At 47.2% G+C, this 15000-nt stretch overlaps 1 protein-coding gene across 1 annotated transcript in view; it reads right to left on the reverse strand.

The window, feature by feature from the left end:
* Positions 1-15000, reverse strand: part of dnah9 (dynein, axonemal, heavy chain 9) — a 144971-nt gene that overhangs the window by 17092 nt on the left and 112879 nt on the right. The window contains 10 exon segments of the mRNA XM_082152581.1: positions 1207-1334; positions 1654-1802; positions 2539-2732; positions 6668-6790; positions 7010-7180; positions 7712-7852; positions 9313-9477; positions 11429-11633; positions 13245-13367; positions 13446-13681. Coding sequence (XP_082008707.1) covers positions 1207-1334; positions 1654-1802; positions 2539-2732; positions 6668-6790; positions 7010-7180; positions 7712-7852; positions 9313-9477; positions 11429-11633; positions 13245-13367; positions 13446-13681 — 1635 coding nt within the window.

A 15000-nucleotide genomic window follows, 5' to 3' on the forward strand; every position in this document is an offset into this window, starting at 1 on the left:
TTCATAAGACTGTATATGAAAAACGATGTAAAAAGAAGTACATTTAATAGGCTACTCAAACAAAAGGGTTAACACAACTACTAGCCAAGTATACTTTGAATTCTTAATTATTATTTTAGGTATATCTGGATCTATAGATTGAGTTCAAGTACAGGCCAAATACACCTGGGCTTTTCTCTCAGTGTAAGTCAAGCTCACTGAAGTCTAATTTAAGCGTATTTCTGAGAAGTATATCAAATGTAGTTAAAAAATGTTCATATTGTCTTCTTAATGATTAAATTTGGATAGTTTTTCTTCTAAAAAGACCAAAAAGTTCAGGTGGAGAAAAAACCTTTTGTTGTTTGGCGGAGGTGGAGAAAAAAAGTGAATAAAGTGAATTTTCGTTCACTTTATGAACGAAATAACCACATTATGGACTGGGACAACGGACACATCATTAGATCAGAACCAAACAAATACAGAAGATGGATAAAGGAGGCGATTGAAATCAGGAAGCGGGCCAAGGACACCATCAATCGGGACGAGGGAGTCTACATGCTCTCACACACATGGAACACCATCCTCCAGAGACCATCGAGCGACGGGGGGGCAGGGCGTGGCCTGACAGGTCCGCCGGGTTGGCCACGCCCAGGAAATAACAGCTGATAAACCACACGTCACAGCTGTCAGATGACGCTTCTGAGGAAGACTGCAGGTTGCAGTCGAAACATGTCAAGGTAAAGAAAAAGTTTTTTTCTCCACCTGAACTTTTTGGTCTTTTTAGAAGAAAAACTATCCAAAATTATATCAAATGTAAACTGAAAGTATACTTTCTTATTTTTAGTGTAAAAGAAGTATACTAATAGAAAACTTGAATAAACCTCTTTTTCGTAAGGGTTACTATAAGATCCCACTAATGAGCGATTCATTTGATACAGTATTTATTAATGTTTTTTTAACATTAGTTAATAAAAATACTGTTCATAAAACAATAGTGTCATTATTCAGTTGTCATCTGAAACCAGTCAATAACATCTTTTCATGTATTAGTAAATGCTGAAATTAATCAAGATAAATAAGTGCCTTAGAATTACTTTTCATTATAAGTTCATGTTCACTAATGTAGTTCACTAAAGTTACCAATGATGCAAATCAGGTGAAGGGCATCAGTGACATCAGTGTAATGCTGTACACACACCTGGACTCCTCAGCTGTGCTCGTGTTTACCTGTAGAATGACCCAGTGTCCCTCTCGGGCTGCCGTATCCAGAGCCTGCTCCGCCACCACCTCCTGACCCTGGCCCAGGGACACGTTGTGGAAGTTCTTGTTGTCGAAGGTGTATCCCAGTTTTCTTCCTGCAGGAGTTATTAAAGCTCAGATTACAGGTGTGAAGCGTCAGAGGTGTTTGATCTGATCCTCACATGACTGTCTGAGAGGAGGAGAGCAGGAGAGCAGGAGAGAGTCTGGATACAGTGATCCGCTCAGACAGTCTCTCCCACACGCCAGCGCTTCCTTCCGCACATCAAACACACAGCATCACGGCTGTGAGGAGGTCTACGCTGATCTTTACGGCTCATTTTAAAAATACCAAAATGACATTTGGAAAATGCCAAAATGCCAGCTTAGCTTTAAATCACTGCAGCATTGTGGGTAAACGAAGTAGCCGGCCAGTACCGTGTTTCTCCACGTCCTTCAGCGGGTCGACTCCGGGAGACAGGATGAAGAACATGGGAGTGGCGGGTTCCGACTCCTCGTACGACACAGCGAAGTCCAGCGAGCGGCTCACCACGAACTTACTGCCCAGCTTCTCCTCCACAAAATCCCTACAGGAGAAATCATGATTATGAAGAGCTTGTGTTCCCAGTGAAGCGTGTTTAGAGCACTGAGGGGACTGATGGTTTAAGACACTGTCTTATTATATCAACACTTCCTAAAGGTCACGATCACTCGACTGCAGGAACTACTCAACTACCAACCCTCCACCAATGGCAGACAGCGCTCTCTGTAAAGGGATTGGGAATATCACACCAGTGTAGAAAAATATATTATTAACTGGAACGGCTAAAAAGATTTTGGCACAGATGAGAATTATGATATAAGTTTGATTCAGTCTGACAGATGAATGACTTAATGAACTGAATCCCTCAGAGCGGTGTCTTTGCTGTTCACATCTGCAGCTTTAATTTGTAAATAAATATTAAATTAGCCTGTTAGCTGTCAGTCACACTTGGTGCATGCTAACATATTTTAATAATCATCATATATTAGGTATTATTGGAAAGCTTAAACACTCAAAATTCATCCTGTTAAACATATTTTGAGATCAGACATTGCGCTGCGTTTGCTTTACTTTAAAACCGTTTAGATACTTCACATTTGGACTTGGTTAGACGTACGGCTTTGAAGCCAAATTATTCTGTAAAGTAAAAATGTTTAGGTCGGTACTTTTGCTTTACAGTGATATTAGAGTTCTGTGCCGTTCACTAACGACCAGCCGAGTGTCTCCAGACTTAGATCAGACTGAGATCTGTGACAGTAACAGGTTGAACAGTCTCTGACCTGACGGCGTAGGTCATCCTATCGGGTCGCAGCGCTCTCATCATACACAGCCTCTGGAGAGACGTCTTACTCTTCCACTCCTGAGGGAACTTCTCCTTCTCAGGACACTCTGACTCCACAAACTTCTTCCAGCGCTTCGCAGAGCCTTCGATGTCCCGGTCCAGGTTATGAAACTCCTCTATGGCAGAGAGAGACTGAAACCACAACATAACGTCACCAATCTTTCACTGAATAAATCACTAGCATGAAATACTGATATCAGGCATCATCTAAAACCAGATCAAAGGCAGGCGGTGCGTAACACTCCTCTTCGGCTCACACTAGTTCATTTGAAATGCTCCTGCGGTTTAGCAAATTAATTTTTTAAAGTACAACTATTTCATGTCGTCTCAGAATTCATTTGAAGTCATAAAAGCTGCATGCACAATAATTATAAAATAATTAGGAAAGATCTTCACTAGAGTTTAGTATGTCACACCGCAGGACTCGCTTCATGTCAGCCAAGCGCTCAGTAATACAAGCATGTTTCATTAAGTCTGCATTATGTTGTGAGCATGCTGAGTGGACAATATGCAATCTTATCAAAAGAAGAGAAGTTATGATGACAGAAGAGTCAGATTCAACATTGTCAAGGCGCTAATCAAATCTAACTACAAAGTAAAGCGTCTTTATGCCACAAACTGCTGAGTAAACACGAGCGTGCTCCTTCATAAACCAGACTTCCAAAAGTGCTTCGGCAGCAGAAAAGCAGATTTGCTCCGGTGGGAAGAACAACGCGGTGACATACGCCGGTCCCTTTCATCCGGTGGGAGAATGATGACTCATAATCCCAGAAAGCCTCGCTTATGGGAAACACTATATCCTAACGGCAGATTTCAGCACATTACAGACTCTCAAATGAGATCAGATTTACATTTGCAGCGCTGACGATAACAGTGCGGGAGAGCGGCGTGTGTCCGGGAGACTCTGAGTCAGGCGTGTAGGACAGGACAGAAGAGCCAGTTAGACCACGAGCTAGCCGGAGCGTGTGTGTCCGGGAGACTCTGAGTCAGGCGTGTAGGACAGGACAGAAGAGCCAGTTAGACCACGAACTAGCCGGAGCGTGTGTGTCCGGGAGACTCTGAGTCAGGCGTGTAGGACAGGACAGAAGAGCCAGTTAGACCACGAGCTAGCCGGAGCGTGTGTGTCCGGGAGACTCTGAGTCAGGCGTGTAGGACAGGACAGAAGAGACAGTTAGACCACGAGCTAGCCGGAGCGTGTGTGTCCGGGAGACTCTGAGTCAGGCGTGTAGAGCTCTTCAGGACAGAAGAGACAGTTAGACCACGAGCTAGCCGGAGCGTGTGTGTACGGGACACTCTGAGTCAGGCGTGTAGAGCTCTTCAGGACAGAAGAGCCAGTTAGACCACGAGCTAGCCGGAGCGTGTGTGTCCGGGAGACTCTGAGTCAGGCGTGTAGAGCTCTTCAGGACAGAAGAGACAGTTAGACCACGAGCTAGCCGGAGCGTGTGTGTACGGGAGACTCTGAGTCAGGCGTGTAGAGCTCTTCAGGACAGAAGAGCCAGTTAGACCACAAGCTAGCCGGAGCGTGTGTGTACGGGAGACTCTGAGTCAGGAGTGTAGAGCTCTTCAGGACAGAATAGCCAGTTAGACCACGAGCTAGCCGGGGCGTGTGTGTACGGGAGACTCTGAGTCAGGCGTGTAGAGCTCTTCAGGACAGAAGAGACAGTTAGACCACGAGCTAGCCGGAGCGTGTGTGTACGGGAGACTCTGAGTCAGGCGTGTAGAGCTCTTCAGGACAGAATAGCCAGTTAGACCACGAGCTAGCCGGAGCGTGTGTGTCCGGGAGACTCTGAGTCAGGAGTGTAGAGCTCTTCAGGACAGAAGAGCCAGTTAGACCACGAGCTAGCCGGAGCGTGTGTGTCCGGGAGACTCTGAGTCAGGCGTGTAGAGCTCTTCAGGACAGAAGAGCCAGTTAGACCACGAGCTAGCCGGAGCGTGTGTGTCCGGGAGACTCTGAGTCAGGAGTGTAGAGCTCTTCAGGACAGAAGAGCCAGTTAGACCACGAGCTAGCCGGAGCGTGTGTGTCCGGGAGACTCTGAGTCAGGAGTGTAGAGCTCTTCAGGACAGAAGAGCCAGTTAGACCACGAGCTAGCCGGAGCGTGTGTGTACGGGAGACTCTGAGTCAGGCGTGTAGAGCTCTTCAGGACAGAAGAGCCAGTTAGACCACGAGCTAGCCGGAGCGTGTGTGTCCGGGAGACTCTGAGTCAGGCGTGTAGAGCTCTTCAGGACAGAAGAGCCAGTTAGACCACGAGCTAGCCGGAGCGTGTGTGTCCGGGAGACTCTGAGTCAGGAGTGTAGAGCTCTTCAGGACAGAAGAGCCAGTTAGACCACGAGCTAGCCGGAGCGTGTGTGTCCGGGAGACTCTGAGTCAGGAGTGTAGAGCTCTTCAGGACAGCAGTGCCAGTTAGACCACGAGCTAGCCGGAGCGTGTGTGTCCGGGAGACTCTGAGTCAGGAGTGTAGAGCTCTTCAGGACAGAAGAGCCAGTTAGACCACGAGCTAGCCGGAGCGTGTGTGTCCGGGAGACTCTGAGTCAGGAGTGTAGAGCTCTTCAGGACAGAAGAGCCAGTTAGACCACGAGCTAGCCGGAGCGTGTGTGTCCGGGAGACTCTGAGTCAGGAGTGTAGAGCTCTTCAGGACAGAAGAGCCAGTTAGACCACGAGCTAGCCGGAGCATGTGTGTCCGGGAGACTCTGAGTCAGGCATGTAGAGCTCTTCAGGACAGAAGAGCCAGTTAGACCACGAGCTAGCCGGAGCGTGTGTGTCCGGGAGACTCTGAGTCAGGAGTGTAGAGCTCTTCAGGACAGAAGAGCCAGTTAGACCACGAGCTAGCCGGAGCGTGTGTGTCCGGGAGACTCTGAGTTAGGCGTGTAGAGCTCTTCAGGACAGAAGAGCCAGTTAGACCACGAGCTAGCCGGAGCGTGTGTGTCCGGGAGACTCTGAGTCAGGAGTGTAGAGCTCTTCAGGACAGAAGAGCCAGTTAGACCACGAGCTAGCCGGAGCGTGTGTGTCCGGGAGACTCTGAGTCAGGAGTGTAGAGCTCTTCAGGACAGAAGAGCCAGTTAGACCACGAGCTAGCCGGAGCGTGTGTGTCCGGGAGACTCTGAGTCAGGCGTGTAGAGCTCTTCAGGACAGAAGAGCCAGTTAGACCACGAGCTAGCCGGAGCGTGTGTGTCCGGGAGACTCTGAGTCAGGCGTGCAGAGCTCTTCAGGACAGAAGAGCCAGTTAGACCACGAGCTAGCCGGAGCGTGTGTGTCCGGGAGACTCTGAGTCAGGCGTGCAGAGCTCTTCAGGACAGAAGAGCCAGTTAGACCACGAGCTAGCCGGAGCGTGTGTGTCCGGGAGACTCTGAGTCAGGCGTGCAGAGCTCTTCAGGACAGAAGAGCCAGTTAGACCACGAGCTAGCCGGAGCGTGTGTGTACGGGCCGTCTCCCATTGCTTCTCAGTGTAAACTTGCTTGCTCGAACGTCTCTAACCGCTGCGCTCCAGTCTAGAACACAGCGCTCAAGCTAAAGGAAGTTCAGCTTTTAGAAAACGCATCTGTGTGTCCGTCCCGCTGACCGGCGTCTCGTCATGAACAGCAGAAACACAGTTAGTGTGAACCGGCTCGTAATGTTCACTTGGTGAACTGCTAACTGTATCTATCTGTGATGAAGTGATGGTGAAATACATACTGTAATATTATAAGGAATGTTCACTCCAACAATAACAACCACAATAGTAAGTTATTTAAAGCCAATATTTGCTGTATACAGTTACAGTGTTAGATATTAATAGTCTGCTTAAGGCCGTTCACACCAATGAAGATAACTATTATGATAACGATACAAATATAATTGTAAAAATCTGCTTTTGTTGCAGAAAATGAAGCCAGTTGTTCATACAGTGAAGGCAGATGATGATTTATACGACAAACTCCACAGCAGAAACATGAAAGTGTCACGTTCTCGGTTTAAACTCGAAATCCTTCCTGATATTAAAGCTCATCTTTGTTCTGAATTGATTTGACAATCAAATATTAAGATATGATGAGCACAGTTTCAAAGAAGTAAAGTATAGAACGAGACTGACTTTGATGCCGCCCCAGGAGTGATCGGACAGGAAGTCCACCGGTGACGTCACTCCAGGAAGCACTGGGTAACGCAACAGGAAGTCCAGCTCCAGGGGAATGATCTCTTTACTCATGAGCAACACCTGCAGGAGAGATGAAGAGTGTGTTTAGGAGAAGTGTGTGTGTGTGTGTGTGTGTGTGTGTGTGTGTGTGTGTGTGTGTGTGTGTGTGTGTGTGTGTGTGTGTGTGAGAGATGCTCACCTGGAAGGTCAGCTGGGCGGTGTATGTAAGCTTGGCGTGTGTGTGTGTGTGTGTGTGTGTGTGTGTGTGTGTGTGTGTGTGTGTGTGTGTGAGATGCTCACCTGGAAGGCCAGCTGGGCGGTGTATGTGAGCTTGTCACACTCGAAGAGCCCGCGGGTCGTGTACTGGAACACCGATGACGTGATGCTGTCGATCAGATTCAAGACTCGCTGCTTCAAGCTCTCATCAGGCTCAGCTTTCAGTACGGCCTTCTGAAACACCACGCTGAACGCCTGGACCAGAGGAACACACACACGCACACACACACACACACACACACACACACACACACACACACACACACACACACACACACACACACACACACACACACACACACACAGAACAATGAGGAGACGGAGACGGACACACAACTAATGAGTTTCTCTGTAATGAGCCGCTTCTGTTAATAGTGCTGAGGAAGATCAACATTTCTCTGCATACATTTGTACACAAAGAAGCAGCAATTATTCTGATATCTGCAGACTGTATCTTGTCGGCATGATGACTGAAAACACAAGAAAGTGTGAACACACACAAATGAACTATACATTCATAATCTTTTTGTCAGCAAAGCTGTTCTTCAGAACATTAAAATAAAGTGTTTGTTAAAGAACTCTGTGCTGGAGTTCGAGAGGGAGTCTGGGTCAGTCAGTGTTGATTCTTTACACTGTTCAAACTCAGAGTTCATGACTCTTTATGACTCGTTAAATGAACAGAACACACTGATGAGCCGCTGAGAAACACCAGGCCTCCATCGGTACCTTGAGAGAGAACTGGTACATGGGGTGTATTTTATTGAGGTCGTTCATGATGAAGTAGAGGAGCGAGGCTCGGGCCGCCGCTGGACGGTAGTGTTCTCTGGCGTCGTTGATCTCGGCCTCCGTCACCTTCGCCTGCTTCACCTGTAGCACACACACACACACACACACACACACACACACACACACACACACACACACACACACACACACACACACACACACACACACACATCACTATCTGCCAATACAGGAGCAAACACACACACATCACTATCTGACAATACAGGAGCAAACACACACACACACACACACACACACACACACACACACACACACACACACACACACATCACTATCTGACAATACAGGTGCAAACACACACACACACAAACACACACACACACACACACACACACACACACACACACACACACACACACACACACACATCACTATCTGACAATACAGGTGCAAACACACACACATCACTATCTGACAATACAGGTGCAAACACACACACACACACACACACACACACACACACACACACACACACACACACACACACACACACACACACACACATCACTATCTGACAATACAGGTGCAAACACACACACATCACTATCTGACAATACAGGTGCAAACACACACACACACACACACACACATCACTATCTGACATTATGTCAAGTCAAGTTTATTTGTATAGCGCTTTTCACAATACAGATTGTATCAAAGCAGCTTCACAGTATTAAATTAAAATCATACAACAAAGTTTGTTTCAAGAGGAATTTATTGATTGATAAAATTAAATTAAATATCCCCAAAATATCCCCAACTGAGCAAGCCAAAGGCAACAGTGGCAAGGAACCGAAAAACTCCATCAAGTGACCTAATGGTGTCCTAAAACTCCATCAGGTGACCTAATGGAGAAAAAAAACCTTGGGAGAACCCAGGCTCAGTCGGGGGCCAGTTCTCCTCTGGCATTTATGAGCTAGAGGCCGGATTGTAGTTTGAACTGTAGGATTATATGAATGCCTGGCTGAAGAGATGCGACTTTAATCTAGTTTTAAACTGGGAGAGCGAGTCTGAGCAACGAACAGTATCAGGAAGACTATTCCAGAGTTTTGGAGCCAAATGTGAAAATGCTCTCCCTCCTTTGGTGGTTCTGGATATCCTAGGTATGACCAAAAGCCTTGAATTTAGTGATCTTAAAGAGCGCGATGGATTATAGGGCAATATTAGTTTACAGTGTGTTACCTAAACTGTATCAGCAAACGTTGAGATTAACATTAATATTATTAAATGCTGTAGAATTATAGTTGTTAGAAGTTTAACAAATGAAAACTTATTGTAAAGTGTTTAATGATATATTATATTATATATGATATATAAACTGTGGCACTCTCCATAGCACGTGTGTTCTGGTGTCAGTGGTGAACACACACACACACACACACACACACACACACACACACACACACACACACACACACACACACACACACACACACACACACACACACACACACACACACACACACACACACACACACACACACACACACACACACACACACACACACACACACACACACCTTGACTTCAATATCTGCTGCTGTTCGTTTGGTGATCTCCAGGTTCTCCACCAGCTCGATGTCCCCGAGGAAGTTCCCGGACGCCGAGGACAGGCGTGAGAGCAGGTTGTCCTCCAGAGTTTTCAAAGTGATTTTGAAGCCGTTCTGCTGCGTTGTGAGGTTTGACTACAAAGTAAAAGACACAGAAAGACATGTGAGATAAAAACAAGAGCCACGGGGCAAAAGTCAGGCACATCTGAGAGATCAATATATGCAGTCGTCTTTGCATGGATTAGCAGACTTCCTCTCGCCAAAGACATCAAACCCCAGCGCCGGCGTGTGATGGGACTGTCAATGCTGACGGATCCATTCCCTGCGTCTGATAGAGAGCTAATGCAGACGAGCGACGGCCCGGACTGCAGATCACACGGACACGCTCGGAGAGCTTCATCTCAGAAACACTCATATAGGACTGTCAGGACACAACACATCCCTGAACTGGTCAATCTGCACACTAACCTAACCCTATACTGGCCGCCGGAGCGCTTCTGTGATCCTCTACACATAACAGGAGAAATATCACAAGAGCTCGGGTCAAAGATCCAGAGCTGGCCGTGCGACGGCTCATCAGAGAGGAGGAAAACGGGTTCGGGAAACTAGCCCTTCCTAATGAGTCAGTCAATAATGATTACATTTCCACTGGCATCTTGTGTGTCCAATTACCCAGGAGCTGAAAAACAAACAATTAACCAGCAGCCGAGAGCCTCACTGAAGAAACTTACTGCACTTACGATCTGATCCGAGCAACAGAAAGTGAGTTTGGCTGATCTGAGGTTCTCCTGCTCATTAGTGGGACTGATGCGTCTCTCCCGGATCACAGTGGCATTTACTTGATCTAATGGCCTTGAGATGTACAGATCTTAATGTGAAGGCTGTGATGAGATAAACTCACCGCAGTTAATGATGGCAGTGCGTGATGTAAAACACAAGCAAGGGAATATGAACAAACCCTCTAAAACTCTGCAGCATCCCTGTGGTGTTCTTGCATAAGATCTAATTATGAAATCCAGTAAAGACTGGACAGAGTGTGGCGATACCTCGTCATCTTACTCCACGTTAAGGGACTGTCACACTTTCTACAACTTTTAATATTAATTAAGACGATAGGAGAGTTCGGCAGTGTTTTCCCCATCCTGAGGATCTCAGCTTGGAGACACTAATTACTCAGGCTTCATTAAGTAACATATCACTTCTACGGGATGCATGTCTCGATATAACCACATTCACTCCCTGTCAGTTATTAAAACACTTCTTTGGTTTGCTGTAATTTGTTTGCAAATAAAAGCCCTCAGCTTCAGCTTCAGACACACACTTCAGGAAGACGAACTGAAGTCCAGCTGAATAAATAAATAAAAGTGTCTTCCTCAGGGAAAGAGAGAGGAGTAATGGGGAAGTCGAGCCTGTGGCACAAACGCTTGCTTGACCATTCCAGCTAATTACTTGCAGTAATGTTATGCTAATATACTAATGCTAATATAATACATTTGAAAATGTGTTACCGATAGTCGAAGCTCTCATTGGTCATTAGCAAAATTGCTCAGGGTAAGCGTGTGCTAATTATATACATGAAGGTGCAAATAGTGCACCACTAATTAACCTTTTGTAAAGTAAAGGTGAGAACACACAGCCGCTCTCTGGGAAACAGCAGGTGTCATCAAATATTCTGAGACGCATGCAGAACTTCAGCCAATCTAGACCTCAGAAACTGATGAATCCAATTAAGCTCTCAATCGCCTGTCATATAGCATCTAATTAAAGGGATAGTTCACCCAAATATGAAAATTAGCCCATGATTTACTCTCTCTCAAGCCATCCTAGGTGTATATGACATTCTTCTGTCAGACTATTACAGAGTTATATTAAAAAATGTCCTGGCTCTTCCAAGCTTTATAATGGCAGTGAATAGCCGTTTCTGTTGTGAAGTCCATAAAAGTGCATCTGTCCATCATAAGTGCATTATGACAGAAGAGTGTCATACACACCTAGGATGAGTTGAGGGAGAATAGATCATGGGCTAATTTCATTTTAGTGTGAACTGTCCCGTGAAGCGATCAGGACCTGCTGTGAGCGTGATCACCTTGAGCTCCTCCAGGTCGGGTCTCTCCATGCTGACCACAGCTGCCAGGAGCTGGTCCTCCAGCCCGTCCCGGGTCACGGTGAAGTTCACCAGCGTACACTGAGCCTGCAGCTCCGGCTGGTAGTGAGGGTTCGCCAGCTTCGTGTGGAGGATCAGACGGAAACTGGGGTTGTACTCGCACTCCTTGTCGCCAATCTTTATGTAGCTGTTGCAGATTAGAAACCAGAATTAGCTCATTATTTTAGTGCAGGTGCCGTGATGATGTTCCACATCTGGAGGACTTCCTTTCTTTCATGCAACATCACAGGAGAAGAAAGACGGAAACTGTCAAACTCAAACATATGGAGCACAATATCTCTGTGTTTAAACACACACACACACACACACACACACACACACACACACACACACACACACACACACACACACACACACACACACACACACACACACACACACACACACACACACACACACACACACACACACACACACCATACAGGATTGGACAGACGTGACGTGAATAAACTACACAATAATCATTTTAAACAACAACAACAAAACCTTCATGCACCAGCTGTGAGGCGAGACCCTACCGGCACAGCCAGTGATGCTCATGCACTGCCCAGTGTAGAGCTCGAGTTTGCTTCTTCGAGTTATTACACTTTATCTCTTTGCGTCCGTAGATTTCAAACTCAATCCACATCTTTTCAGGCAGTGAGTTTGAGTCATAAACCTCCACCTCAGCTTCACACACAGCTTCAGTCCTATATTCTGAAGGTTTGCTCTCATTATCATCGGCCTGATTTATTCAACATTTCATTCCTAAAAAACATGGTGGAAATGTATTTGTTTTGTGTCTGTTGACAGTATTAGTATGGTTTGTCCGGTGTGGCTCGACCCCCCCGATTAACCCATGAGAAATCCCCTGAAAGCCTCAAAAACTAAATTTGAAGGGGGTCTCAAATTTTGTCCAAAAAATTTAAAAATAAAATATTTTTTTGTCACCAGTGTTCATTTTGTTAACGAAAAAATGTACGTTGATGACCTTTTTTCCCCTGACCAAGACAAGGCGATGAGAGACGACACCCACGTCACTAAACGATAACTGTGACTATATCAACACATGCAATATCGTTGACAAAAAAAGACGAAACTGAAATGTGTTTAAAAATAAATAAAAACTTGACCAAAACCACTTATTTTTGTCGAATAAAGGAGAAGACAACACATTACAGACTGTTTTACGAGCGTTCATGCTTACGGTTGCCAGATTGCAATTATTTAAACCCCAGTCAGAGCTTTTCTGGTAAAAGAGCACATTTTCTACCCGGTCTTTTCAATAGTATCTGGCAACCATACACGCGTGTGTGCTTTCTTCTGAAGAAGCGCGGATGATCTGGAAACACAGAAAAGTAAGCTGGAGTTCTGCGATCTTCATTTGGGATTTTCATTGAAAAGATTTTCTCACAACCCATTTTGGTTTTAAAACGGTGAATTTCAGCGAAAGGTGAGGAGTTTTCATGCCTGTAAAAACCTTTAACTGTAATATGTCAACAAAATCAAACAAGAATTATAAATCTGGGGCCGGATTCACGACAATCTTCTTAAGAAAGAAGTTAAGAAAATTCTTAAGAAGATTTGTTGGGAATACAAAATATTCATATCTTTTTTCTTAAGTTAAAAAAATAAGAAGAAATTGGCAGTAAAGAAGAACTTTATTCTTCAGAATGTTTTGTGAATCCGGCCCCTGGTTTTATCCAATATTCAGATGAATGTGCTTTAGTGAGTAGTAAGGTCATTTAAACACTCTCACCGTCCTTTCTTTATGGTCTCCCGCCCGAGCAGCGGCCCCAGCACCGGGTCCACCGCCTCCTCTAAGTTCTCGATGAGGACCACCTCCCCCACTGATAGAGCCCTCTCGATGGAGTCCAGGTATCTGTGGGACAGGGAAGGGATCCGCTTTAATGATGACCCCAGCAGATTCAGGAGGCGTGCTGTGAGCGTGCAGTGTTACCCTCTCTGGCCGATCCGGATGATGCGCAGGTCCTCCCCGTACCGGTGCTTGATCCACTTGATGCCCTGCAGCTGCGGATCCACCATGAGGGGCCAGCGCTCGCAGCTGGTGAGGATGGTGGCGTTCTCTGTGGACATGCGGTCCGCCGGGAGCCCCTCGTTCTGCCAGGTGGCGATGTCAGCGTCGTCCGTGAGCATGGTGAGCGGGTCCAGGGCGGGGGTCACCGGGATCGGCACCTGCGGGACAACAGGCGATGACTGGCGGATACTCAGCATTTGCTGCCGTTTCAGTGTGGACGGAGAACGCCTGGAAACGCCAGTGTGGACGGAGAACGCCTGGAAACGCCAGTGTGGACGGAGAACGCCTGGAAACGCCAGTGTGGACGGAGAACGCCTGGAAACGCCAGTGTGGACGGAGAACGGCTGGAAACGCAAGTGTGGACGGAGAACGCCTGGAAACGCCAGTGTGGACGGAGAACGCCTGGAAACGCAAGTGTGGACGGAGAACGGCTGGAAACGCCAGTGTGGACGGAGAACGCCTGGAAACGCCAGTGTGGACGGAGAACGGCTGGAAACGCCAGTGTGGACGGAGAACGGCTGGAAACGCCAGTGTGGACGGAGAACGGCTGGAAACGCTAGTGTGGACGGAGAACGCCTGGAAACGCAAGTGTGGACGGAGAACGCCTGGAAACGCTAGTGTGGACGGAGAACGGCTGGAAACGCCAGTGTGGACGGAGAACGCCTGGAAACGCCAGTGTGGACGGAGAACGGCTGGAAACGCAAGTGTGGACGGAGAACGGCTGGAAACGCTAGTGTGGACGGAGAACGCCTGGAAACGCTAGTGTGGAGAACGCCTGGAAACGCAAGTGTGGACGGAGAACGCCTGGAAACGCTAGTGTGGAGAACGCCTGGAAACGCTAGTGTGGACGGAGAACGGCTGGAAACGCTAGTGTGGAGAAGGTGGACGGAGAACGCCTGGAAACGCTAGTGTGGAGAACGCCTGGAAACGCTAGTGTGGACGGAGAACGCCTGGAAACGCTAGTGTGGAGAAGGTGGACGGAGAACGCCTGGAAACGCTAGTGTGGAGAACGCCTGGAAACGCTAGTGTGGAGAAGGTGGACGGAGAACGCCTGGAAACGCTAGTGTGGAGAACGCCTGGAAACGCTAGTGTGGACGGAGAACGCCTGGAAACGCTAGTGTGGAGAAGGTGGACGGAGAACGCCTGGAAACGCTAGTGTGGAGAACGCCTGGAAACGCTAGTGTGGACGGAGAACGCCTGGAAACGCTAGTGTGGAGAACGCCTGGAAACGCTAGTGTGGACGGAGAACGGCTGGAAACGCTAGTGTGGAGAACGCCTGGAAACCCTAGTGCGGACGGAGAACGCCTGGAAACGCTAGTGTGGAGAAGGTGGACGGAGAACGCCTGGAAACGCTAGTGTGGAGAACAGGAAACGCTAGCCTGGAAACGGAAATGCCGGTTTCAAATGTATCCGGATTAATGTAGACGTAGCCTCTGTCTGTCTTTATGAACCCTTTTTACATTATGAATTTTAACCG

The sequence above is a fragment of the Leuciscus leuciscus genome (assembly GCF_965113295.1).
Source record: "Leuciscus leuciscus genome assembly, chromosome: 21".
NCBI classification, from domain to species: Eukaryota; Metazoa; Chordata; class Actinopteri; order Cypriniformes; family Leuciscidae; genus Leuciscus; species Leuciscus leuciscus.